Source organism: Phoca vitulina, unplaced genomic scaffold (assembly GCF_004348235.1).
Source record: "Phoca vitulina isolate PV1807 unplaced genomic scaffold, GSC_HSeal_1.0 scaffold59, whole genome shotgun sequence".
Classification (NCBI taxonomy): Eukaryota; Metazoa; Chordata; class Mammalia; order Carnivora; family Phocidae; genus Phoca; species Phoca vitulina.
Window position 1 is genome coordinate 2,229,188 of NW_022589762.1, and position 26,568 is coordinate 2,255,755.

The 26,568-nt window shown below is 46.0% G+C and overlaps 2 protein-coding genes and 2 pseudogenes across 2 annotated transcripts in view; 3 read left to right on the plus strand and 1 right to left on the minus strand.

Annotated features, from left to right (window-relative positions):
* Nucleotides 1-26,568, minus strand: part of WNT5B (Wnt family member 5B) — a 105,277-nt gene that overhangs the window by 31,745 nt on the left and 46,964 nt on the right. The window lies entirely within an intron of this gene.
* On the plus strand, nt 7,431-10,240 carry LOC116623515 (annotated as a pseudogene).
* LOC116623516 lies at nt 12,715-16,712 on the plus strand (annotated as a pseudogene).
* FBXL14 (F-box and leucine rich repeat protein 14) lies at nt 16,849-23,486 on the plus strand. The gene has a single exon (XM_032391077.1). The coding sequence runs from the start codon at nt 16,996-16,998 to the stop codon at nt 18,196-18,198; it is 1,203 nt and encodes a 400-aa protein (XP_032246968.1). The 5' UTR covers nt 16,849-16,995; the 3' UTR covers nt 18,199-23,486.

Below are 26,568 nucleotides of genomic sequence, written 5' to 3' on the forward strand. Positions count from 1 at the left end.
TGTCCCGCTCTTCTGCGAAAAGGGCCTTGCCCTTGCACATGCCACTGTCTGGGATGGCAGTAACAGGCAGACAGCTGGGTCTGAAGCTCGGCTAGGCCACAGACAAACGTGCGTTAATGGCACACAGCATCACCATGGTTTGCGTGACTTCCTGGCTGCATCAGAGAGGCTGCATTTTTCTACTCCTGTGTAGCACGTCCACCATACCACGGAGAGCCACGGGAGGGCACCCACAGATGGAAGCAAGAACAGGAATGTAAAAACGCATCCCAAGGACAATGTCCAGCTGAAGATGACCAGGCCCCTAGGAATGTTTCGGTGGTAAACGTGTTCATGTTTGCATCAAGAGAAACCACACACCCAACCCTAAAAGGCCAATATCGACAACCAAAAAGACAATGGAAAACAGCACAGCGTAACATAACAAGTCTAATGTGACCTGATTTGGTTCAGTAGGGAACAGCATGGAACGGCGCACAGCAAACGATAGAACTCTTGCATTTTTCCAGCATTAAGAAAACAATTCTCAAACACTGAGGCAAACCCAGAAATGTCTGTGTGCTCTCTGTTCCCGCTCCTGCCTTGCCCCCAGGTTGTTTGCCCCAACACGGATTCATTCACTGATCCACTCTTTAGAGAAACAGCTTCCTCTGCCCCTGTCTCTCCCACTCTACCCCCCACCCCCAACATATATTAGCCGAAGACAAATGGTCAGACTTAGAGGCAATCTCTGTTGAATGCTGACTGCATCCACTGTACCAGGGGCTGCAGGACAGGCAGGAGTGGAGGCTTGCAGGTGAGGCGTAACAAAACAACGGACACAATCCTCGCCCCCGTTCTGCACTGAGAGCAGCGGGGCAGGGAAGGTCCAGGGACGGAGTGACAATTACAAGCAAGACAGCGCTGTGCGGTTGAGGGCTAGCGCCAAGTTCCCATCCCTGTTAATTCTAGGCAGCAGCTGCTGCAGAATCTCTACCTGTTTGGTTAGCCTGTTGAACAAACAGAACTTGTGATAATTTGTATGCAGAGAAGTAAACTTTCCTTGACCCGTTAAACCCCCTCTGACTTAAACAAACAGCTTTTTTTATTGAAACAAAACGTAGAGAAAAATGCACAAATCTTAAATATACAGCTTGATGAATTTTTACACCCGTATACACCCATGAAACCATCACCCAGATCAAGAACCATTTAGCCAGGAAGCACATCAAATTGATATGCTACAGAAAAATGCAGGAGTAGAATCCAGTTGGATCTCTAACGTGCCTTTTAAAAGCTGTGTTATTGTTGTTGATTTTATTTCAGTGTTTAGAGAGAGTTTATTCTTTTTTGTGAGGAGGGGGGCAAAAGGAGGTCCACTCAAGCAGGAGCTAGGCACACAGACACTCATTCAGAATAGAATTCTCTACTTGTTTGAGAGTCTTTCAGGATCCCTAACATTTATGAAATGTTTAAGAAAACATTCAGGCTCCCACCTACGGCTGCCACATATTTGCATCCCTTATGTTTAGAAACAGGGTGTGAAAGCAGTTTAACTTTTATATGTAATCTGGGTGCCTTCTCTTGCATAACACCACAAACTTAATTCCCGCCAACTTTTTTATTTTTATTTTTTGCAAGTCATTTCTTTTCCATGGTAGAACAGCAACAGCAGACAGTATTATTTTCAGGTCTTCAATTCTCCCTTTCCAGCTTTGTCTTAGAATTCATTTCTTTTTTTAAAAGATTTTATTTATTTATTTGTCAGAGAGAGAGAGAGCACAAGCAGGGAGAGCGGCAGGCAGAGGGAGAAGCAGGCTTCCCGTTGGGCAGCGAGCCGGACGGGGGACTCGATCCCAGGACCCCGGGATCATGACCTGAGCTGAAGGCAGATGCTTAACCGACTGAGCCACCTAGGTGTCCCTAGTCTTAGAATTCAAATGAACAGAATAAAAAATAAAACTTGAGGTGTGCTGGGCTGGCTGAGTCGGAGGAGCATACAACTCTTGATCTTGTCATGAGTTCCAGCCGTGCGACGGGTGTAGAGATTAGTTAAATGAATAAAACTTAAAAAAAAAAAGTATGGGATGCCTGGGTGGCTCAGTCGGTTAAGTGTCTGCCTTCTGCTCAGGTCATGATCTCAGGGTCCTGGGATCGAGCCCCACATCTGCTTCTCCCTCTGTCCTTCCCCCTGCTCATTCTCTCTCCCTTTCTCTCTCAAATAAATAAATAAAATCTTAAAAAAAAAAAAGTAAAAACTTAAAAAAATAAAAATAAAACTTGATTTTTTTTTAAAGGTTTTATTTATCTATTTGACAGAGAGGCAGCGAGAGAGAGGGAACACAAGTAGGGGCAAGGGCAGAGGGAGAGGGAGAAGCAGGCTCCCTGCTGAGCAGGGAGCATGACGCGGGGCTCTATCCAGGACCCCGGGATCATGACCTGAGCCGAAGACAGACTCTTAACAACTGAGCCACCCAGGCGCCCTAAAACTTGATATTTTTAAAAAAGCAAAACCAACCAACCAAACAAACAAAACCCTCAGTTTGGAACATGATTCCCACATCAGAACTGAACAGCCAGCCTTCTCCCAAAGCTGTGGATAATTTAAGATGATTTAATGTTAACCATATGATTCTTTACATTGGTCAAGGATTAAGAAGTGCTCAAATTTTAAGCATTTAGTATCTTACACTATAGAACACAGAAAAACTTTAGTTAGCGTATTAATCATGTAGTAGCTACAACTTTGTGCCAGTTTAGGACACCTTACAGACTGTTTTTTCTTTTTTTAAGTTTATTTATTTATTTAAGATTTTATTTATTTATTTGTCAGAGAGACAGAGAGAGAAAGCGCATGCACACAAGCAGGGGGAGCGGCAGGCAGAGGGAAAAGCAGGCTCCCTGCTGAGCAAGGACTCATGACCTGAGCAGAGGGCAGAAGCTTAACCTACTGAGCCACCCAGGCGTCCCTATTTATTTATTTACTTACTTATTTTTAATAATCTCTACACTTATCATGGGACTTGAACTCATGACCCCAAGATCAAGAGTCGCATGCTCTTCCGACTGAGCCGCCAGGCACCCCCAGAATGTGTTTAATAAATGCTATGCTTGTATTGAAAATTATGATAATCAGGATATTAAATGTAGCATACGAAAGCAAATACGCAGTCTCTATAGTGATGCATTACAGACTAAGACCTGTTGCTGATGAAATCATAATGCAAGCTAATTCAATTTTAGCTCTGTCAGCTACATTTCTTAGTTTATATATTTTTTTTGAACTGTGCCAAACTTTTAAAATTTATAGGTTTAAAATCAGAAAAATGGAGGACTAGGCTGACAGAGTATCCCAAAGATTGTTTTCCATTTTCCCATAGCACTTTGTCACTAACATCACTCTATCTAAAATAAAATGTTCACTGGTCCTCCCTTATTGCAGTTAAACCAATTAGCAATCCTAACCACTTAGCAGCATAAGTGATCAAATTTCTATGTACTTCTGCCAATGTCTAATCATCCTTCCCACTGCACACATCGAGTACAAAGGCAATCCTGAGCATGTACCTGAGTGAAGAATTCAAAGATGCTCTGCAGGTCCTAGGAGAGATGCACTTAACCTCAATTGTCCCCGGGACCCTGAGAAAATCATTTCTTTTCTTTTCTTTTTTTTTTTTTAAGATTTTATTTATTTATTTGAGAGAGAGAGAATGAGAGACAGAGAGCATGAGAGGGAGGAGGGTCAGAGGGAGAAGCAGACTCCCTGCTGAGCAGGGAGCCCGATGTGGGACTCGATCCCGGGACTCCAGGATCATGACCTGAGCCGAAGGCAGTCGCCTAACCAACTGAGCCACCCAGGCGCCCTCTTTTCTTTTTTTTTTAAAGATTTTATTTACGTATTTGACAGAGAGAGACGCAGCAAGAGAGGGAACACAAGCGGGGGGGTGGGAGAGGGAGAAGCAGACTTCCCGCGGAGCAGGGAGCGCGATGAGGGGCTCAATCCCAGGACCCTGGGATCATGACCTGAGCCGAAGGCAGACGCTTAACCACTGAGCCACCCAGGCGCCCTGAGAAAATCATTTCTTTATTCTACGCTTTACTTTCTCCATTTGCAAAACAAACAAACAAGTGCTGCCATTAAATGTCCAACAGTGCTCTCAGAGCTGTAAAGTGAAGGTGTCATCTAATTACTAAGTTTTGTCATTGTGCCAAAATGTTGACAACTCCAATTTCAGTTTGTGCCCTCACCCAGCTAAATCAAATAATTCTCAATAGTTACAACAGTAGCCACTGATTATTTGAGTTAAGTTACTTGAACACTGGGGCGCCTGGGTGGCTCGCTCGTTGGGCGTCTGCCTTCGGCTCGGGTCGTGATACCAGGGTCCTGGGATCGAGCCCCACGTGGGGCTCTCTGCTCAGCGGGAAGCCTGCTTCTCCCTCTCCCACTCCCCCTGCTCATGTTCCCTCTCTCGCTGTGTCTCTCTTTGTCAAATAAATAAATAAAATCCTTAAAGAAAAAAAAAAAGTTACTTGAACACTTTGGCCTTAAATGGTAAGTGAAATTTAAAAAATAAAAAGTAAACAACAAATAAAAAAACCTCACTGAATTCTAGGCCTGGAAACTGAGAGAAGTTGTTCCAAATTTAGAAAAATTTGGACAGGGTTTTTGTGCTGTTTTCATGTCCCTCCCAGAAGAGGGAAAAGCCAGTGCTTGGTATTACTGACATCTTTAGGAATGACTGGTATTCAGGAAAACAGCAGTATCACATGATGTAAAGATCTGATTTTTATCTCCTAACCATCTTTCTTCTGGGGTGTGAAGAGTTAATTCTGGCTATTTTCTAAACCTTTAACCCTACTGTCTTGGCAGAAAAGGGAAGCTGGCTGTGAGCTCTGCAACAGGGCCAGGGCCGGTCCCTCAGACTCCACTGGGTTTGGCATTATGTAAGAAATGTAAATGCTTTGGTTCGTCCACATAGAACTTTCCAGAAAAGCCTGGCTCAGCCCCAGTACCTTTTCAAAAATAGGAATCACCTTCAAACTCCGGCTCAATAAGGCTTTAGACAGCAGAGTCCCAGGCCCAATGTGGAGTAACAAACTAGTTCTGAGTGAGATTGATGTTGATCCCTCCTTGCCTTTTGAAATATTTATCAAGATATGACAAACCTATCAGGATGACCTTCACCAGCAGAAAGAACCACAGCCTCAGGCTATGGAGAGGCAGGAAAGTTAGCCTTCCATTCCAGGGTGGTGAAAGCCTGGAATGTAGCCAGCCTTTGTTAGCCCCACCGTCTGTGCTTACTTCCCTTGGAAAAGAGAATTGAAACTGGCCGAGAATATTCCTTCTCCACTCCCACTTCAGCCCTCAGTACTGAAGCTCTGGAAAGAGCTCTAGATGCAGTAACTGTCCCGTCCCACAAATACAAAATAGTACTTGATGAAAACTGATATGTAGGAGGCTCACTTGAAACCAACATCCTTCAGTCCTCCCTTCTCTCCGAATGTTCTGCTTTTCCTGCCTCCCCTTCCTTCCAGCCAGGAGCGGACTAGTCGTTATTTCCGGTAGCGCGTTTTCCTTCCTTCACACCCTCCCACTCTCTTCTTGCCCTGGGCCATGCTCCTCTTCTCTCAGCCCCGCCCCTCCATGCCCAAGTCTTCCTCAGGTTCTGCTCACTGAGTCTCATTTGGAAGAAGCACTGAGTGGGCTGTTCCATGGAGAAAGGGCTAATGGGGAAGTAGCCACTAGAGGGTGACATAATTACACACAAGTGCATTCCTTGGGGACCATAGGAGGCCAGAGCCAGCCAGGCGTCCACCTCTGGGCCTGGAGGTGTAAAATGGATGATCAGTGTGTCTACCCAAAGCGTGCAAGTCACACATGCTCTCGCTCTCTCTCTCTCTCACACGCACACACATGCATGCACACAAATACTGACCTACCTTGGCTAGCAAATCAACCAGGGTCTTCCAGTGTTTTGCAGGAAAGCCACACCTGGCCCTGGCCCAGTACTGCTCACAGTCCAGTCACTATCTCATTCACGGCTGACCATTGTTTTCCCGGACCCCTCCTTCTTTGGTGTCCTATAGAAACTGCATCCTAGCAAGGTAGAACGATTAACCTACACTGTGGAGGCAGCAAAGCACAGTGATTTAGAATGTGGTCTCCAGATCTAGACTAAGTTCAAATTCCAGTTCCACTAGCTGTTTGGTCTTGAGCAAGTCACTTCTCTGTGCCATAGCTTCTTCGTCTGTAAAATGGAACTTTCTTCATAGGGGGTACAGGTTAGCTGTTGTGAAGAACAGATAAGTCCACATATGTAAGACCTTAAAAGAAAGTCTAATGCACAATAAATGCTCCATAAATACTAGATATTTTCATTATGGTCAGGAAGTGTACTAGGAGGTTATATGCATTATCCCATTCAACTCTCCCCAAACTCCCAAGACACAAAAATCACTAGTCCTATTTCACAGACAAAAAAACCAAGGCTCCAACTGGTTAAATAACTTGTCCAAAGTCACAGAGCTTTTAAGTAATAGAGTCAAGATTTTAAACCAGAACCTGTCTGACTACAAAACCTATGTTCTTTTCACTCTATCACTGGGGGGAAAATGCAGTCATCATGAGCTTATGATCTAAAAGATAAAAGATGAGTGGGGGAAACATAGTTTTTTTCCCTATGTTTTTTTATTCTACTAAAAAGGGAGAGCCTTTAGGAAGTATAACTTAATAGAAGTTTTATTTATTTTTTTAAGATTTTATTTATTCATTTGAGAGAGAGACAGAGAAAGTGCAAGCAGGGGGAGAGGCAGAGGGAGAGGGAGATGCAGGCTCCCCGCTGAGCGGGGCTCCATCCCAGGACCTGGAGATCATGACCTGAGCTGAAGGCAGACGCTTAACTGACTGAGCCACCCAGGTGCCCCCTAACAGAAGTTTTAAAGCGGAGAAAGAGAACTGGGTAGTAGGAAGTTGCTCACCAGGGGTTGTTGGTGCTGTGATCCAGGGTCAGCAGCATCAACATCACCTGGGAACTTGTTAGAAATGCCAGTTCTGGGGGCGCCTGGGTGGCTCAGTGGTTAAGCGTCTGCCTTCGGCTCAGGTCATGATCCCAGGGTCCTGGGATCGAGCCCCACATCGGGCTCCCTGCTCAGCGGGAAGCCTGCTTCTCCCTCTCTCACTCCCACTGCTTGTGTTCCCTCTCTCACTGTGTCTGTCTCTGTCAAATAAATAAATAAAATCTTTAAAAAAAAAAAAGAAATGCCAGTTCTGGGCCCCACCCCAGGCCTCCTGACTGAGAAGGCTTCAAAGGCCTTCGGATGCACGCTCAGGTTTGAGAACCACTGCTCTAAGCAAAAGTGTGAGAGTTGGCCGTGAAAACACGTTGAAGGCAACAAGTTGGACGTTCCTCCGGCAGAAGAGGAGTGTGGGACTACTGGTGACTGAATGCAAGATGCTGCTCTTCCTGACTTTTGGAGGCGACAATGAGGTGCAGAGAGATGGATGGTTTGCTCTAACTGAAAGATCATTTTATTATGCACTGGCACTTTTGCTGTTTCCGCTCCTTTAACCTGCACATTTCTTAAAAACAGGAAATAACATTTTAAAAAAATGTTTAACTGTCAGCAAATGTATATCTATACAATTTGGGGGCACACCTGTGTGGGTCTTTTTTTTCCACAGTGCATTTATCAAAGAAAAACCAAAATAGCATTCATTAGATCTCTCCTATGTGCCAGGTTCTACACTAGGCCCTTCCTTTCCTGTGGATTTTTCCCCCGCTCAGGGAATTCGCACAACATTTCTGTGAACAGGAATTACTTTCATTTTATAGATGAGGAAATTGAAGCTCAAAGAATTTCAGTCACTTTGCCAGAGGCCATGTGTCTAAAATGGCAGAGCTAGGATTCCAGCGCCCAACTTCAGACTCCGAGTCTGGTGGAGATTGAGCTCACGGGAACAGAGGCGATCTAAGGAGCCCCCATGTCCCAGGCACTCAAGGGAGACACACGGGGAAGCCACCCTCGCCCCTGGGCCGTTTTTCCGGGGCCAGGCAGAACCCTGACTGGCTGCTCTTCTCCATCCCTGCCTGGATGTGTGCCATCAATCTTTACTGTCAGAGAGCAGAGAACTGGGCAAACGAGGAGAAAGACTACCAATTAAGAACGTTTTTTTTTCTGTTTTCTTTTTTTTTAAGTATTTATTTATTTATTTGAGAAGGAGAGAAAATGAGCAGTGGGGAGGGGCAGAGAGAGAGAGGGAGAGAGAGAAACAAACTCCCTACTGAGCAGGAAGCCTAATGCGGGGCTCCATCCCAGGACCCGGAGATCATGACCAGAGCTGAAGGCAGATGCTTAACGACTGAGCCACCCAGGCGCCCAAGAACATTTTTGTTCAAGGCAATCTGGTTTGTAAAAACAGTAGCCAAGTCCAAGCCATGAACTCAAATTTCCTGACTTCAGATACTGAATTCCAATTCCAGATAAATAAGAGTTAAAGTTTTCTTGTTTTTGAAGAGAAAAAAAAAAGCCAAAAATTCTTTGAAAAGGTGATTTTTAAAATTAACCTAACTGATGCCTCAAGATGAAAGAACCATAACAAAGTATGACAATGCAGGGCTGCTAGTAGTAAGTGTTTTTATTTTTTTCTAAACAAGCAAGGAAAAACTTCAGCCTGTTCTCTGAATAAGTTTCCACCCTATGTAATGACCTTCCTCCATCAACACCCACTCATCAATTCTAGGCTTCCCTATGGTGACCCTCTAAACTGAAACATTTTATTTCGATCACTCTGGTGGCACTGGAACACCAGCAAACACACCACTAGGAGCAGGTGCTCTGGAGCTCATTGCCTGGTCCTCAATCCTTAAAGGCAGAAACACTACTTCCACATCTTCGTCTACTTCAAAGCACAGAGCCGTGCACAAAAGTTGTTTTAACGTTTCCTGAACTACTGACTGACTGAAAATCTACCTTGTTAGGTGTTCCCTGCCCTGGAAACAGCTGTATTTACAACACAACTTATTATTATTATTTTTTTAGAGTTGCTATATCTGCTTTATAACAAGTACCTAAGGTTTTTTTTTTTTTTACAAGTACCTAAGGTTTTTGTTAATATTAACAAATGACAGCTGATATTTGAGATTATTCTATCAAAGTATTTCTAATCCTTTGGTTAGGTGCCTGAAAATATGAAAACATACATTAGAGTTAGTGCTCGGGGCACCTGGGTGGCTTAGTGGGTTAAGCGTCTGCCTTCGGCTCAGGTCATGATCCCGGGGTCCTGGGATCGGGCTCCCTGCTCAGTGGGGAGTCTGCTTCTCCCTCTCCCTCTGCTACCTCCCCTGCTTATGTTCTCTCTCTCAAATCTTTTTTTTTTTTTTTTTTTTTAGGATTTTATTTATTTATCTGAGACAGAGAGAGAGAGAACACAAGCAGGAGGAGAGGCAGAGGGAGAGGGAGAAGCAGACTCCCAGCCTAGCAGGGAGCCCGATGCAGGGCTCGATCCCAGGACTCTGGGATCATGACCTGAGCCAAAGGCAGACGCTTAACCATCTGAGCCACCCAGGCGCCCACTCTCTCTGTCAAATCTTTAAAAAAATAAAATACCTAGAGTTAATGCTCAAAAGTTGCAAATACAAATGGCGACTCGTTTCCAGAGAAGGAGGGAGGGACCATTCATGGGGGCGGGGGTGTAATCATTAGTAGCACCCCTTTCACTCTCATGAGTTTTTCCAGTTCGGACAACAAACTGCACGGTCGCCTTTCGTGGGTGACGGCGAGAGCAGGGACGGCACCCTGAAGGCCTGGGCGCGCTGCCTGCCCACCCCAGATGCCGCACTGCGCCCCTCCATCGCGTGCGAATCTTTGCACCTCGTCATGGGGTCGCCAAGTCCCCCTTCTGGTGCTTTGTGTCTCAGCGGAAGAAGATGAAGAAGGCTTCAGGGGAACTGTCCAGTGCGGACCGCTGTTGGAGAAAGCCCCCCCCTGGCGGGTTTGGAACTTCGGGGCCTGGCTGCGCTCCGACTCCCAGAGCGGCGCCCGCACACGGCCTGTACCGGGAGTGCCGGCACCTGACCACTGGGGGCGCTGTCACCAGGGCTACCCGGACATGGGTGCCCACTGGCTCCCCATCATGAAGGTGGAGGAGCCTGCAGCCAGCAAGTGCCGTCACTCCCAGATCAAGTCCCCGCTGCCCCGCCGGGGCCTGTGGCGCCAGCACAAGCCCCGCTTCACCACCAAAAGGCCCAACACCTTCTTTTAGATGCAGAGCCTCCCTGTCCCCAGGTCTGCCCAAATAAATTCCTTGGGAAGCCCCCTCCCCCCCAAATAATAATAATAAAAATAAAAAATAAAGTGCACAGTCACCCTAATGAGAGGGCTCTAGCTACCCAGACCCCAAGCCCTGATTTTTATTGTGGTAGTTAAAACCCATGTTTATCGGATATAGCAAACTAATAATTTGGGAAGAGTAAACAAATAGTTCAGGGTATTCCTGGCAATTTGTTGATAAAACAATTTTCACCTATTTTTTTCCTTTTATTTACATCTTTATCTCAAAATGTTTGTTCTATTTAAACATTTTTTTAAAAGATTTTATTTATTTATTTGACGGAGACACAGCGAGAGAGGGAACACAAGCAGGGGGAGTGGGAGAGGGAGAAGCAGGCTTCCCGCGGAGCAGGTAGCCCGATCCGGGGCTCGATCCCAGGACCCTGAGAACATGACCTGAGCCGAAGGCAGACGCTTAACGACTGAGCCACCCACATGGCCCTATTTAAACATTTTTAATTACACTGAAATACATATAATGTAAAATTCACCATCTTAACTATTTTTGAGTATATAATTCAGTAGTGTTAAGTATATTCACATTGTGTAACAAATCTCTGGAACTTTTCATCTTGCAAAAATGAAACCCTATATCCAATAAACAATTCCCCATTTCTTCTTCCTCCAAGCCTCTGGCAAACACCATTCTACTTTCTGTTTCTTTGATTATTCTACATACCTCATGTAAGTGAAATCATACAGTATTTGTCTTTTTGTGACTGGTTTATTTCACTTAGCATTATGTCCTCAAGGTTCCTCCACGTTGTAGCTGTGCCAGAATTTCCTTCCTTTTTAAAGCTGCATGTATATACCACATTTTGCTTATCCAATCATCACGATGGACACTTGGGTTGCTTCCACATTTTGGCTATTGTAAATAATGCTATGAGGATGGGTGTACAAATATCTCTTTCAGACCCTGCTTTCATTTTGGGGCGTTATAAACCCAGAAGTGGAATTGCTGGATCATACCTATGGTAGTTCTATTTTTAAGTTTTTGAAGACCCATCATACTGTTTTCCACAGGGGTCATCCTACATTCCCACCAACAGTATGTCAGGGTTCCAATTTCTCTACGTTGTCACCAACACTTGTTTATTTTCTGTTTTATTAATAGCAGCTATCCTCATAGGTGTGAGGTGCTATCTCATTGTGCTTTTAATTTGCATTTCCCTAACAATTACTGGTGTTTAGCATCTTTTCATATGCTCGTTGCCCATTTGTGTATCTTCTTTGGAGAAATGTCTATTCAAGTCTTTCACCCATTTTAAAATCAGGCTATTTGGGGCGCCTGGGTGGCTCGGTCGTTAAGCGGCTGCCTTCAGCTCAGGTCATGATCCCAGGATTCTGGGATCGAGCCCCGCGTCCGGCTCTCTGCTCCACAGAGCCTGCTTCTCCCTCTCCCTCTGTCTGCCGCTCTGCCTACTTGTGCTCTCTCTGTCAAATAAATAAGTAAAATCTTAAAAAAAATAAAATAAAAAAATAAAACCAGGCTATTTGTTCCTTTGCTGCTGCTTAAATCTTTTATTTGCAATCAGTGAATCAAGTCCTCGCCCTCTATTATCTTTAATATTCTCTAACAAAGAGGTGCCCCAAGGTATTCTCTTGTCTAGTAATACTAGAAATGAAAAGAATGTTGCTGTCAAGAAATCTTGAAATTGGAAAGTAGTTGGAAAGGTACCATTTTATAAATCTCAGATATCCATTGCTATTGGTTGTCCAGACTCTTGGAGAAGTTTTGATATGCCTGAAGTCTTTCATAAAGATATTATGTTATTACTGCTCTCATTCATTTCAGCTCAACAACATTTACAGGGTGCCCGCTACGTAATGGACATTGTGCCATGGATACTTTAGAGTTAATATAAAACACACACAAGGGGCGCTAGGGTGCTCAGTTGGATAAAGGACTGACTTGATTTCAGCTCAGGTCATGATCTCGGGTCCCTGTGATCAAGCCCCAAGTCGGGCTCACCACTCACGGGGAGTTTGCTTCTCTCCCTCTTCCTCTGTGCCGCGCCCCGCACTCCCCCTCTCACCCCCGTCTCACACACTCTCTTTCAAATAAATAAATAAATCTTTAAAAAAATAAATAAAACACACACAAAATATTTTAACTCCTTTGATCTAATAATACCTACCAGCTAGATTCTGGGCGACCAGTTTTGGATCTACGTTTTTTTGAATGAGTTTAAAAAGCTACAGATCTCTTCTGAACTTTCCGGCCAGATCTTCCCTCTCTGAATGAGGAAGTATACACACCCTTAAGTAAGCTTGATATTTGGGTTGGGCCTCTCAGTTTTCCCAGGCCTCACCCAGGTGAAAAACACACCCTATCTGAAAATCTAGTTCCTTAAAAATATCTTGGTAAAGTTTTGGAGAGACTTCCTATACAAGGCTGTCATTTCTGCTTCTGTACAGAAGCACATTCAGAAAAAACTTCTTTCTGGTTGCAACTTGTTGAAAGATCTCAACAAGTCCTTAAAATATGAACAGCCATCCAGCGCTGCCAGTACTTGAGCTGCCCGCCCCTCCTTGCCTCCCCTCTCCCCGGCAAGAAGGAGGGACCATGTTCCGAGGCAGGCTGATGGCCCTCGACTACCATAACCCTGCTGGCTTCAACTGCAAAGATGAACCAGAATTTAGAAACTTTATTGTTTGGCTTAAAGACCAGAAAATCAGACACTACAAGATTGAAGGCGGAGGTAATGTAAGAAACATCCACAGTAGTGACCAGCCCAAGTTCTTTGAAAAGTATCTCAGAGATGTTAACTGTCCTTTCAGGATTCAAGATGGGCAAGAAACAATTGACTGGCTTCTTGGTTTAGCTGTAGGACTTGAGTCTGGAGATAATGCTGAAAAATACAAGGACTTGGTCCATGATAATACAAAAAGTGCCAGCAGTGATCCATCTGGATGTAAATAATCCTGATTTTTAAGGCTCGTGTAATGGCTTTGGTTAACCTTCTTCAGATTCAGCTGTCAGGATGACTACCTGGTAATGCTTAAGGCAATTTGCATTTTGGTCCAGGATGCAGCTGCTATAGCAAATCAAACAAAAGAGGGCTTGCCTGTTACTTTAGGCAAACAACTCTTGGTTTTGACACAGGAGATGTGGTTCTTAATGAAGCTGCTCAAATTCCGTGATTGCTGCACATAGAAGAGCTTGGAGAGCTACAGACAAAAATTCATGAAGCCATACGTAGTAGCTGTTCAGGCAATTACTGCCGATCCAAAGACAGACCACAGACTGAGGAACACTAGGATTTCAGCTTCTCACCTACTTAGTACAATTAGAAACCATGTACAGTCTGGCATGTGTTTGGAAATCCAATGTCACATTTTTGAGGGAAGACGCCCAGAAAATCGACTACATTCTAGAGATTTACCATCATTGCTTTTTCTTTAATAAAATTCAGGAAAGTGGGGGAAAAAAATGAACAGCTATCCAGATTATTTTCTACATTGGTATCCATCTTTTTCAGATTATCAGGGTCTCTGCTCCACGATACCCTCCATCCACTTTTGTGCCCCAAATCTGAACCTAAACCAAAACCCCCAAGAAGCTACTGCATGTGAAAATATTCTTAATCTCTGGCCTGCCTTAGGAACAATCCATAAATTCCAGGGTTGAGAAGACAGCAGGATTAATGTAGGCTCATGGTCTCTTAGAGTGTTATTACTGGAAAGGCCTCTGAAGGTTATCCAGTCAAATCACCCTCGTGTCACATGAGGAAACTGAGAGCCAAAAAGGGACACGTTTTCTCAAAGCCATACAAAGTCACTATGTCTCCAGACAGCATAGGGCTCTTTGATGCCACACCTCTTTTTGTCCACTAATGTTCATTTCCTGAGATGCCTCTTGATGTTTATTTTCCTATTTACTGAACATGAAAACAATTGTATTATTGAAAATCCTTGAAATATGTTTGAATGTCTTAAACAAAAGGCTCTGTATTAATAAAATTCCAGAGTTCCCCTCAAGAAAAAGTTTTGCTAGAACTAGGATCAGGTGGCCAACTTCTAGAGAAAGTGCTCTGGGCACCTCTGAATGACTCTTCAGACTTGAGAACAATGGCCTGTCTAGGGGAGAACCACTAAGCTCCTGTTCTTTAGGTCATGCTCCCAGTCTACAAATACACTCCCTTGGCCCCATGTGTGGTCTAGCACTTTGTTTTGTGTTCAGTAGGATTAAGGTGTTTGGGATTCATACTTTGACATCAATACAACACATCTACATCCTCAGCACAACAACAAAAAAGTGACTTTCATGTCGAGTTTAAGGTAAAAATTGAGGCATAAGTGACTGAGACAAATATAAAGCCAGATACACTCTAGGAGAAGAGTATTAGCTCGGATATGGCCCGGAATTGTGACAACTTATTGCCACAGCGCATCTGGATCATCTAGGTGACTAACAGTACAGTCTATTATTTCAGGAAGGTTATAAAAATCTATGGGCCTCACACCATGTGTAACATGGGCGAGGAAGCAAACTTGTAAGAATTTTTGCTTCTGCATTTCCTGATTTAGGAACAGGAGAGGTGGGGGGCGGGTGTCTAAAATATCTTCTGCCTATTAGTGAATCTGTATGTACTTGGTCTAGTATTGGTCTCCCGGGCAAAGAGAGGTGGCCAAAAGTTAATCTCACATACTGAAGAGGGAACCCATTCAAAATCTTGTTTGGGCCCTCAAAGAATCAATGAAACCATTTTCCTTTTCTGATAAATACATCAGGTTGTCCTGTATGAGGTTGTATGGACCCATGAGTTCATTAAAAGTACAGAGGGTCATTTTCTCTGATCCAAAGATTCTTGGTTTGGGGATAGTTAGGAGGAAACGCTGAAATCCTATCGTCTGTGCCGGCATTTAAGACCCAAGAGCCACATTCTAAAAGAGAGCACTGCCCTGGTTCCATAAAACCCAGTTTATAAACCAGCAGACATTTGCTTGCAGCACCTTAAACGAAGTTCAATAGTCGCTGTGTTTTATTTAAAAAGTATCTTTGTGTTAGTACATACAAATATACTCTCAGTACAACTGTCCGTACAATTTATATTTAGTCCAAGAGGCTGGTGAGAAGGAAAAAGATCATAAAGCAAGGCTTAGGGACGGCTGCTCTCTTCTAAGTGCAAAGCAGGCTGGCGCGATGCGAGGGCATCCGTGGCGCTCCCGGCAGTCCACAGTTCAGCAACAAAGTGCGGAAGTGGAGGGAAGTTTTGATGTATAAAGTACCACAGCGGTGTCTGGAAACAAACAGAAGATGCTAGAAGGCAGCAGGAATGGGTAGTGCTAGAATGAGGGCTGGGGAGGGTCAGGGTCAAGCTAAGGTAGTCATGAATAAAGCCGAGTTTCTTCGTAATTTGAGGCACAAGACCGGAGAGGAAGGAATCGTAGGAAGCAACCCCGTTGGGGAAGACTGGGGGTGTGATAACAGGGACATGTTAAGAGGCATTAGGAACAGTAAAAAAAGGAAGGAGAGTTGGAGTGATGATTATTGAGTACTACCACTGGGAGGAGGGTCTTGCAGGGATAATAAAGGGAGAAGGGTGTAAAGGAAGGGTCAGGAATGGTAGGGGTAAACTATGGGAAAAGACTGCGCAGACGTCAGCAGCAAAGAAAAAGAGAAGGAATGGGGTTGGGGCGTGGCCCAGAAAGGGAATGGCTCAATAGCGGGCTACGGGGTGAAAAGGAGAAGGGTGGGGAAGAGCCCGGCTGACAGCTGCTCTCAAATGGCGCCTACAGGGTTAAAAATCAGGGCGACCAGACTAGGAAGAACTCGGTTTCCAGGGTAACGGCTTCGACAGTTCCGGCAGCGCAGGCTCGTACCATTGCGCGGGCGCGCGCGGGGGGAGCGCGGCGGGAGGGGACGCGCGAAGGAGCAGTCGGGCAGAGGGGTCCGGCCCGGACTCTACCAAACGCGCGGCCCGCCTGCTCGCCCCGGGCCCGGCGCCGAGCCGCGCTCCGGCCGCGCGGGCCGCGGCGTCCTCCGTGCCCGGGCCCGCAGCTCCCAACTGGCCGCGGACGGCGGGGGGTGGGGGTGAAGGAACGTGCGCCCGGTGGCCCGGATTGGCCTCCAGGTCCCCCCGCCTGGGCGGCGGAGTGCGGGCGGCCCGGGCTGGGAGGTTTGAAAAGCGGGCGAGAGACAAAGGCAGCAGGAAGCCTCCTCGGCGCCCGGAGCCCGTGCTCGCAGCCCCCGGGGGCCCCCGGCCGGCCTGCCGGCCCGGAGCAGCAGCGTCGGCGGCCGGCGGCGGCAGTGGCAGGAGGCAGAGGATGCGGCAGGGGGCGTGGGAGCGGCGGCGGAGCGGGCGGAGCGGGCGGAGCGGCGCGGCCCGAGCGCGGCGTGGTTAGACCCGAGGCGGCGGAGGCGGCGGAGGCGGCGGCCCGGCCGGGCTCGGGAGTGAGTGAGAGGGCGCCTTCCCCGCCCGGGATGTGAGGACCGAGCGGAGCCCGGGGCGGGGGGAGGGAAGGGAAGGGAGGAGAAGCCGGCAGGAAGGAAGGAAGGACGGACGGACCAGGAGGAGGAGCGGCGGCGGCGGCCGGAGCCGGAAGGCGGGGAGGGGCCGTCCGTTGGGCCCGAGGCGGCGGCGGCAGCGGCCGGGGCGAACCGCTCTTGTCGCCTCTCGGGACAGGAGCGGCGGGGCCCGCGCCTCCTCCCCCCGGCGCCGCGGAGGGGGGAGGAGGAAGATGGAGACCCACATCTCGTGCTTGTTCCCCGAGCTGCTGGCCATGATCTTCGGCTACCTGGACGTCCGGGATAAGGGGCGCGCGGCGCAGGTGTGCACGGCCTGGCGGGACGCCGCCTACCACAAGTCGGTGTGGCGGGGGGTGGAGGCCAAGCTGCACCTGCGCCGGGCCAACCCGTCGCTGTTCCCCAGCCTGCAGGCCCGGGGTATCCGCCGTGTGCAGATCCTGAGCCTCCGCCGCAGCCTCAGCTACGTGATCCAGGGCATGGCCAACATCGAGAGCCTCAACCTAAGCGGCTGCTACAACCTCACTGACAACGGGCTGGGCCACGCGTTTGTGCAGGAGATCGGCTCCCTGCGTGCCCTCAACCTGAGCCTCTGCAAGCAGATCACCGACAGCAGCCTGGGCCGCATAGCCCAGTACCTCAAGGGCCTGGAGGTGCTGGAGCTGGGGGGTTGCAGCAACATCACCAACACCGGCCTCCTGCTCATCGCCTGGGGCCTGCAGCGCCTCAAGAGCCTTAATCTCCGCAGCTGCCGCCACCTCTCGGACGTGGGCATCGGGCACCTGGCCGGCATGACGCGCAGCGCGGCCGAGGGCTGCCTGGGCCTGGAGCAGCTCACGCTGCAGGACTGCCAGAAGCTCACTGACCTTTCTCTAAAGCACATCTCCCGGGGGCTGACGGGCCTGAGGCTCCTCAACCTCAGCTTCTGCGGGGGCATCTCGGACGCGGGCCTCCTGCACCTGTCGCACATGGGCAGCCTACGCAGCCTTAACCTGCGCTCCTGCGATAACATCAGTGACACGGGCATCATGCACCTGGCCATGGGCAGCCTGCGCCTCTCAGGGCTGGATGTGTCGTTCTGTGACAAGGTGGGGGACCAGAGTCTGGCTTACATAGCCCAGGGCCTGGACGGCCTCAAGTCCCTGTCCCTCTGCTCCTGCCACATCAGCGATGATGGCATCAACCGCATGGTGCGGCAGATGCACGGGCTGCGCACGCTCAACATCGGACAGTGTGTGCGCATCACAGACAAGGGCCTGGAGCTGATCGCTGAGCACCTGAGCCAGCTCACTGGCATAGACCTGTACGGCTGTACCCGAATCACCAAGCGCGGCCTGGAGCGCATCACGCAGCTGCCCTGCCTCAAGGTACTCAACCTGGGACTCTGGCAGATGACGGACAGTGAGAAGGTCAGGTGAGGGCAGCAGCACCTGCTCCCCTTGTCCCGCCCTGTTCATCCTCCGGTCACCACCACGCCCCCGCCCCCCCCCCACATGCACACTTACACATAGATCATTGTAGCGGATGAGATGGGGGCAGTGACACGAAGCCTCAGGCGCATTTTCTCCCTCCTTCAGCACCTCAGCCCACTACACACCCATTCCCATTGCATCTGGGGTTCCTCTGCTACCCCTACCTTACTCCCCTCTCGTTTCCCTTGACGATGGAGAGACCGATTCAGCTACTTACCCACCCACTCCTCTCTGCAGGGGGATGGAGGACTGTTTGAGCTACTGTATCCCCACTGCTTTACATTTGGAAATGGGGGAGGGGGTGGGGATGGCCTAGTCCTTAAAACCCTGGGGGAGTTGAGGAAAATGTCTGCCTTCCTTAAGCTTTCATTTGAATACTGTGATCTGGTTTTTATTTTGAAATGTATAAAGAGCAAACCCAACTACCACGGCCTTTTCACCCTTCTTCCTTCCACATTGTAACTAATCCCAGGCTCTTCTCATCACTTCTCCTACAGTACTCTGCTGTTCACGCTCATTTCCTTTTAATTGTCTTTCTTTTTCGTGTTTTTATTTTTTGAAGAAATTCGAAATCACGGTCCTTTTTTTTTCTGCTGAATATAGTCTATATATTATATATATATAAATTATATATATATATACATATATATATGTCTGGCTACCTCGTTTTAGTTTACTTTTTTCTCTGAAGCCCTGGAATTCTACAAGAGAGATATTTTGAGACTGAAACATTTTTGTGCCTAGACTGGAAAGATGCCCATTGGGTTTGTACATCTTTTTTGTTTTGGCTTCTTCCCAAACTCCATCCATCCAGTGTGTCCCACTTCCACATTCTGGCTATGATTTTTTTTTTTCCTTGCCCATTGGGATTTGAGGGCCCAACGGTGTTCGTAAATCTTGACTTAATTTATAGCACAAATGTGTGGAAGAAATGAGAGTTGAACTTTGTTTGTTTGAGATGCAGATTGTGTCTTGAAAATGATTATTATATATGCAAATTCTGCCCTACCCTCACCCTCTTCCAAGTGTCCCCACAAAAAAGGTCACACGGTGAGGCTTCCTGTTGGAAGCAGAGGAGCAGAGTTGGCCTATGGAGCCCCTGGGGCTGTAACGTGAAGGGGAGGAGACTAAAACTCACATCTTATCTCTGTTCTGTTAATAAAATGGGAGTTTGTGGGTTTTAACAAAAATCTGTTTCTAAATGGAGGCATAGATGGCTTTCTTTATTTTGGTGGGGGTTGGGACTTGTGGCTTTAAAAAAAAAATCGCTTTTGAGTAGGATGTATATTTTTGTTGGAGTTTTTGTTTATTTTTTTAGAATCCTCCACAGCAACATGCGAGACCATGGAGTTAAAGAAACCCAGAGACCTTTATCAATTAATTGTACTGTTTGTGAATTTGTATAAATAATAACAAAGATCCTCTTAAAACGTTTATATTCTTACAGTAAAAGGTTAAACTGATATTTATATAATAAAAGAGGAAATATGAAGTATGTTTTTGAAAAAAAAAACAAAACAAAAACAAAAAACCTTGTATCTGTGAATTATTTTGAAGGCAGTGTGTGTTTGGGTACATGCCAAAGTAGGAGGTGCTGTTTGTGTACTCTAAGAGGAAATAAGGTATAGAGTTGGGTGCATCCTATGTGGTGTGAGTAAGCTCATGGTTACAAATTTATTCTGTGTAAGGTTTACTACTGACATCTAAATGTTTTGTTGCTAGAAATGTGACTGGACTGGAGATTTATATAATTTTTGGTTTTAAACTGTCAACAACATGGAAATTGAAAGAAACTGAACAAAATGGAACTTTTTAAAAAGTAGATCTGTAAGAGTCACAATTTCCCAGGGTGGCAATGAGATCCAGGGGTCCTGTTGAAAAATGGGTCATGAGATGTGGAAGTGGGGAAGAAAAGACGGGCTTCTTTCCACTTTGAGTGGGTGTGGGGAGGATGTGAAATGGTGAAGGGTGGAGGGAACTGAAGCCATTGTTCAGAAAAGTTAAAAGAGCGCTGTCCTTGCCTGCTCGCTCACTTGCTCAGTCATGCATGCTGAATCTCACAGTGTGAGTGAGGGTCCTGGTGGAAAGGAGGAAGGCAGTTCAGCCCCTCTTTTTAACATTCTCCTCCAGGCCCCGCTGTATTTAAGCACTTTCCTGGGGGATGGGGAGGCTGGCCAGGAGTTCTTGCACATTTGCATTTTAAGCACTTCCAGCGCTGAAGCTCACCACTCCACTCGGATCCACTGTGGTGAGGGCTCTTGGCTGAATTCGGGGCAGATAAATGAATACCAACAATTCCAGCGAAGAGTTCCCTCTGGTAGACAGTAACTAAATAATCAACACCCCGCGGCTGGGCTGCGGAAGTGGCAGGGTATAAATGCTCCAATGGTGGAGTAATTCACTTTCCTGGTTTCACATAGGTCTTAGTTGTTTCTGAGATTTTTTTTAAACAACAACAACAAAGTACAGATCCCAGCAAGAGCTAATAAGAGCGGTATAAAACTTTCCTGCAAAGACACCTCTTTCCAGGAAGAGAGCTAGAACCCAAGTTTCTCTTGGGGTGAGATTGTTTTGTAAAATTTCCAAGCTTTCTGCTTGAGCATATCACAAAAGCGGCATTGTTCCTTTTTGGAGAGCCATCACAATTGGGTCTAATTGAGCCTGACACTAGATCCATCTTCCTTTTCTTTGGGGAAGGTGTGGATCTTTTCCTTCCCTCTTAGGTTACAGTGCTTATTGCCTGGAAAAAAAAAAATGTGTGAACCCTAGTAAGAAGTCGGGACGTGGATTTAGGGTCAGCTTTCTAATTTAGCATTTGGCGCTATACCGCATGGAGGTTCCACAAGCTGTAAGTTCTCGGGCTGTTTTTCTTCTTTCAAGAGACTGCATGACTGTACGGATTCAGTCAATAAAATTTGGGCACCTCCTAAGTCTTAGACTCTGTGCTCACATTCTTCATTTTAATACACAAGATAATCCTACCAACTAACGGGAAGGGTTTTCCACTTTTCTGTTTGGTTTTGTTTTTTCCTTGAAAGGCTAAAGATAAGCCTGACTAAAGGTCGGTAAATTAATGTTTGAAAGTCCTCAACCTGAACTGGGTATACTACGAATATATCTGGAGTGTCTCTGGAAACGATGAATAAACCATTTACTTTCATCAGCCAAGGTTAACTGTTTATCTCTCAACCTTTGTGGATGGAAAGAAATGAGTATGTGTTGAGAATCGGGGGTATGCTTTGCATGGTCCCTGTAAATTTCTCCTTTCAGTCCTCAAAGCAACCTGTTGAAACAGGTATCCTGATTTCCAGATACGGCGTAGTACTCGCCTGAAGTCACCCAGCCACTAACGGAGGGAAACCGGGACGCACACCAGGGCCAGCTCCAAAGTCTAGCTCCCTTCTGTCCTCTGAGAAGGTTCAGTTACTGATCATACCTTGAGTTCCAGTGAGGTGACCTCAGAGAAGTGAGTGGTAGCTGTCTGATCACCGTGTGGACAAGCCCAGGCCACAGGGCACGACTTAAAGGGAATATGGGTGGATCCAATCTCCACCATAACTACTGGAATGGAAAGAAATGCTTTTAAAGACTAAAAGCACTAAAGGACATGATAATATTTTGTGGGTGCTACAAAAGTTAAAAGGCACATCAGGGCAGTTTTTAGAATAGCAGAAAAAAACGTGGTTCGGGTATTTGCTGCAACTTCAGAAGTGAAAAACCAAAATGGGAACTTCGTGCATATCACCTAGAAGTAATAAGCGTCAGAGAAACTGTTTGGGTGGTGGTGTGGAAAGGGCTCCATATACCTTTCTTTGGGCAGTAGCCCTTAAAGTCTGTCTGGAAAAGATGATAAATGCAACAGTGGGGTTCGGTTTCTGCAGTCCCCTAAGGGCCATGATAGGCCTCCAGCTAGAAGTGCTGGTGCTGCATGATTCTCCCTGCTGTGGACTCCCTCCTGCGGGATTCCTCAGTCCTAAGGCAGGGGAGGGTCTGCCTGATTTACCTCACATTTGGCAACAGGGAAAGGGATGCTTGCCTAACTTATAGTATGTCTTTAAATAGTTAAGAAAAGTCAAATTGATCATTTGATCATGATTCAAATCAACAACAAAATCATGAATCTTTTATGATTCAAATCAACAACAAAGATCTGAAAAAGCAAATGTTTCCTTTTACTGGAGTTTCCTTTTAAAGGTAAGAACTTTCTCTGAAAAAAGGACACTTGATATGTAAATCCTGGTGCTTTCCTGCCGTGCCTACTAGAGAGACTCTGGTCTTGGAATAAGCAAAACCTTTTTCCGCTTCTGACTCAGAAAATGTGAACTCAAGTTCTCAAAGGGGAAAGGTAGTGGCCCCCAGGGACCACTCTGTTTCCAAAGAACAAGAACCTCTGGAATAAAAGATCGGATTTGTAAAACAAAACCGAGGCCTCCTTGCAGCTTCTGGCAACCGTCTCTTGCCGGTGCCCTGCAAGGGAGGGCCCCTGGTCTCTGCGCCCTGCTGGACGGAGGGCGGCTCCAGTAAGTCACACGGGCATCGTCCTCTCGGTTGCCCTTGTCTTCCCTGCAGCTCACCTCACTCCCTTTTCAGGTCATTCTATCCATTTCGTAGAGGGCAAGACCTAAATTTCATGCCCCTCGGAACCCCTGGGGAGGCCGGGGTGAGGCTTTCTGATGAACTACTGCAGAGCACAGGATCAGACACTGGAAAGCTATGTTCAGAAGCAGGCCTATGCTTAGGCCACATCTCTCGTTTTTGTTCAAACGTGATGTAGCAAGTTAAAATATTTTGCAAAGTGAATGGTATCAAACAGATAAGACATTCATATTTGGATCACTGCCAACTATTAATAATTGAGAACTTAGCAAAGGTAAGTGCACAGCTAGAATAAAAGCATGTACTCTCAGGGCTTGGAGAGAAAGTGAATCATTTCTAGACAATGAGTACACTTAAATGTCCACAAATGATCAGTTCCAGTCTTTTTCTCTTTTCCAGGGATTGCTCTGACTTTGCCGGGTGGAGTTGCCCATACCAACCCAGAACATTCAGTACCATGTAAAGTCGAGTCTTCCAGTTAAGGTGCCAGAGAAAGTAAGCTTGAGATCTTAACTGTGCAGCCCTAGCGGGCTGTCCTAAGCAGCCCCGCAAATAAAACAAAATAGAAGTGGAATTCCTCTGCTTGCTGTTTGTTAATCCAGAAAAGGGCACGTCATTTTCTTAAAAAAAAAAAAAAAGAAGACAATGTTTTTATTTTCTCATTCCTCTTCGACTTTAATTGTTTAAAGGACAAATGCCACATATCCTTGTAAGTTCGCTTTTATTTGTGATGGTGGAAAATAGTGTCTGTTACAAAGAAGAGAAGAATGAGGTCCTTCTGCACACTGTGTTAGGGACGTGAACGCAATCTACTGGAAGAATTGAATCATGACGTAGTGTTCAATTTCTGTCTCAGAATGTTTGTTTTCACAAATCTGGTTGATATTGTACATTTAATTTTATAAGTGGGGAAAAAGGCTTGACAAGGCTGGAAAGGTTTTGCCTCCGTGAGGTGAGGCGCGCATATCAGAATGAGGACTGCTTCAGACTTTAAGGACCACATCAGAGGAGGATAAACACATAGGTAGCTCTTTGATCTTTCCCTGAGACCCTGCAAAACACCACCCTGACCCCTTGGCTTTAGAAAGGTGCTAAACCAGAGCCTATTTTCACTGGGAGCAAAAAAACCCACAAAAAAACAAAACAAACCCAAGTGCTGAAAGTTACTACTACTTAATATGCATTACATTATGCAAACTTAGATATGTTTTGCAAGCGTTACGTATAGGGTTATTCAAGAAGCAATTTGGTAAATGGGCTATAGGGTACTGAAGTAGCTAGCTGTGTCAAACCTGTCACCTGTTGTCCTCAGAGGACTTGAGCCAGTTCCGCAAGCACTGCTTTGTCACAAGTAGTGATGCGAAGTACGAATGCTGTTAAGTCTGTTCTTGCAGTAGTCTTGAAGCTAAGGACTTAAGCGTGTTTAGCGCACTGCAAATATCTGTCACCCAATCCTCATAAAGTAGAACTGAGTTGCAGGATCACCAGCTACTCCTCTCCATTCAAAGGTAAAAAGGCTTGACTGAACAGATGTTTTAGTTACAAATCCCTCTTGTCCAGAAAGAGTACAAGGGTCTAATTTGTTAATATCAGGCAGGCTGTTAATGTTTATTACTCCTCAGTTTATGTAATCCACACTCCAGAAGGATGGGGCCCAGCAGACAGCTGTCTGTTCAATATTTACTACTCCTATCATGGATTCAAGTCACTGGAATTCGACTGTGGGAAAATCGTTCTTTGAGACCAGATTAGCTTTTTATAAATAGCACGGGATAACTCAACATGGTTTGGAAAGAACTGTTTTCCTCATCTGAAAAGAATATGAAAATATTTACAAACACCCATAATAATATTTCTCCTTAGGAAATCCTTACCCTAAACTGTCAATTTTATGTACACATTTGTGTAGGAATAAGCTACCTGCTACCATTGCTTTTAAGAAATGGTCTCTAAATAGGAAGAAACCGTAAAAATGAGTCATAATACTCCTAGAATCTTTAGTAAAATCACCGAGGCTAAAATTGGACAGATGGATAAAATAAGGGAGGAATTGCAACAGTTAAGCCCTCAAATTCTTAATGTTCTCAGATGGAAGACAACTAATTTTACCTTCCATTTTTACTTCAGTGTTTTAAACCTTAGCTTCATAGCTCAAAAGCTCATAGCCGTGAACAACAACAACAAAAAAAGACAAGTAGGTGTTTCCTAAGCAAACAATACGGAAATGACAAAGTGACAATTTCTAGCTCTTCTACATCATTTCAAATGCACACAATTTAGTAAGTTTGAGGAATCTATAAAGAGGGTATGGACAGGTTCTGGGTACTCCAAAGCTTTATCGGGCTCACAGCTTGCCATTGTAGGAAGCAGGGAAGGTCTCCACATTCTCTGAGTCTGGAATAGATAGACGACTGGCTCTTCCCACCCCCGCTGACGTCTGTGCACTTGAGCCAGATGCTCTGCCATTGTGCTCAGAGTCAACTGGCGACAGAACAGTGTGGTCCAAAGGAAGACAGCTGCCCTATCTTTTTCCCACACACAAGGGTCTAAATTTCAGTGAAATCACAAGAGGAACTGCAGAAATTCACTGGAGTAAGCACCACACAGTGATTTAGCAGCAAAGAGCCTCATTGCTGCTTACTTTAGAAATAAAACTGTGTAGGGGTGCCTGGCTGGCTCAGTTGGTAGAGCATGCAACTTTTGATCTCAGGGTCATGAGTTCACGCCCCATACTGGGTGTAGGGATTAGTTAAATAAAACTTAAAAGAAAAGAAATAAAAATGTGTATATGCAAGTTAGGAGACAGAAGTCGAGCACTACACTTTATTGAAAAGCAGGGGTGGAAAATCAATTTTGACTTCTTCTAGATTGTTCCCTGACCTTTTCCATCCCCATCCCACAAAAACCAAAAACAACAAACCTTTCCCACTCACACAAGATCGACCCTCCCCACTGTGATGCAGCTATGAATCAGGTCTAGCTGGGAGTCCAACCTTGTGTTTTTCTTTCCCGCAAGCTTACTAAGATGATTTTTAAGATCCACTATAAGACAGAAAAAGAAAGTATGGTTAATGCAAACGAATGGAAATTTGTTTTCCAATGTGGAAGATGGAAAGTGGAAAGATGAAATTTATTTTTCCACAAAGTCTGCAAGCCCTGTGTTTTGTCAGCAGGCGGCAGCATTGTCTGCGAATTGGAGGCTATTTCCAGTGGGGCGCCCAGACCTCCACCCCTCAGACAAATGCCCTCTGGTCACCTCCCGCACCACCTTCTGCCAAACCAAAGAATTTCCCCAGGGTCTGAGAGTTGACAAAGGAGGAATCTCGTGTTGCCAAAAAGATGAAATTGAATTTTAAAACATCAGAGAAGCTGTTTGAAGGAGCCCAGGTGAGCAGCACTTTGTTTTACAAGCAAGATAACAGATGTGACCTCATAAAGGTTCCCTGATTTAGTTCACAGTGAGTGCTTTGCTTTTGGAGGCTGTGGGAATCAAACATCAATTTCTAATTTTTTTTTTGGAATTTTTATTTATTTATTTGACAGAGTGAGAGAGAGCACAAGCAGGGGGAGTAGCAGGTAGAGGCGGAGGGAGAAGCAGTCTCCCTGTGAGCAGGGAGCCAGACGCGGGGCTCGATCCCAGGACCCTGGGATCATGACCTGAGCCGAAGGCAGTAGCTTAACCAACTGAGCCACCCAGGCCCCCAATTACTATTTTTTCTT

Coding starts and splice junctions, on each gene's coding strand:
- FBXL14 (XM_032391077.1), top strand. CDS start 16,996: ATGGAGACCCACATCTCGTGCTTGTTCCCCGAGCTGCTGGCCATGATC.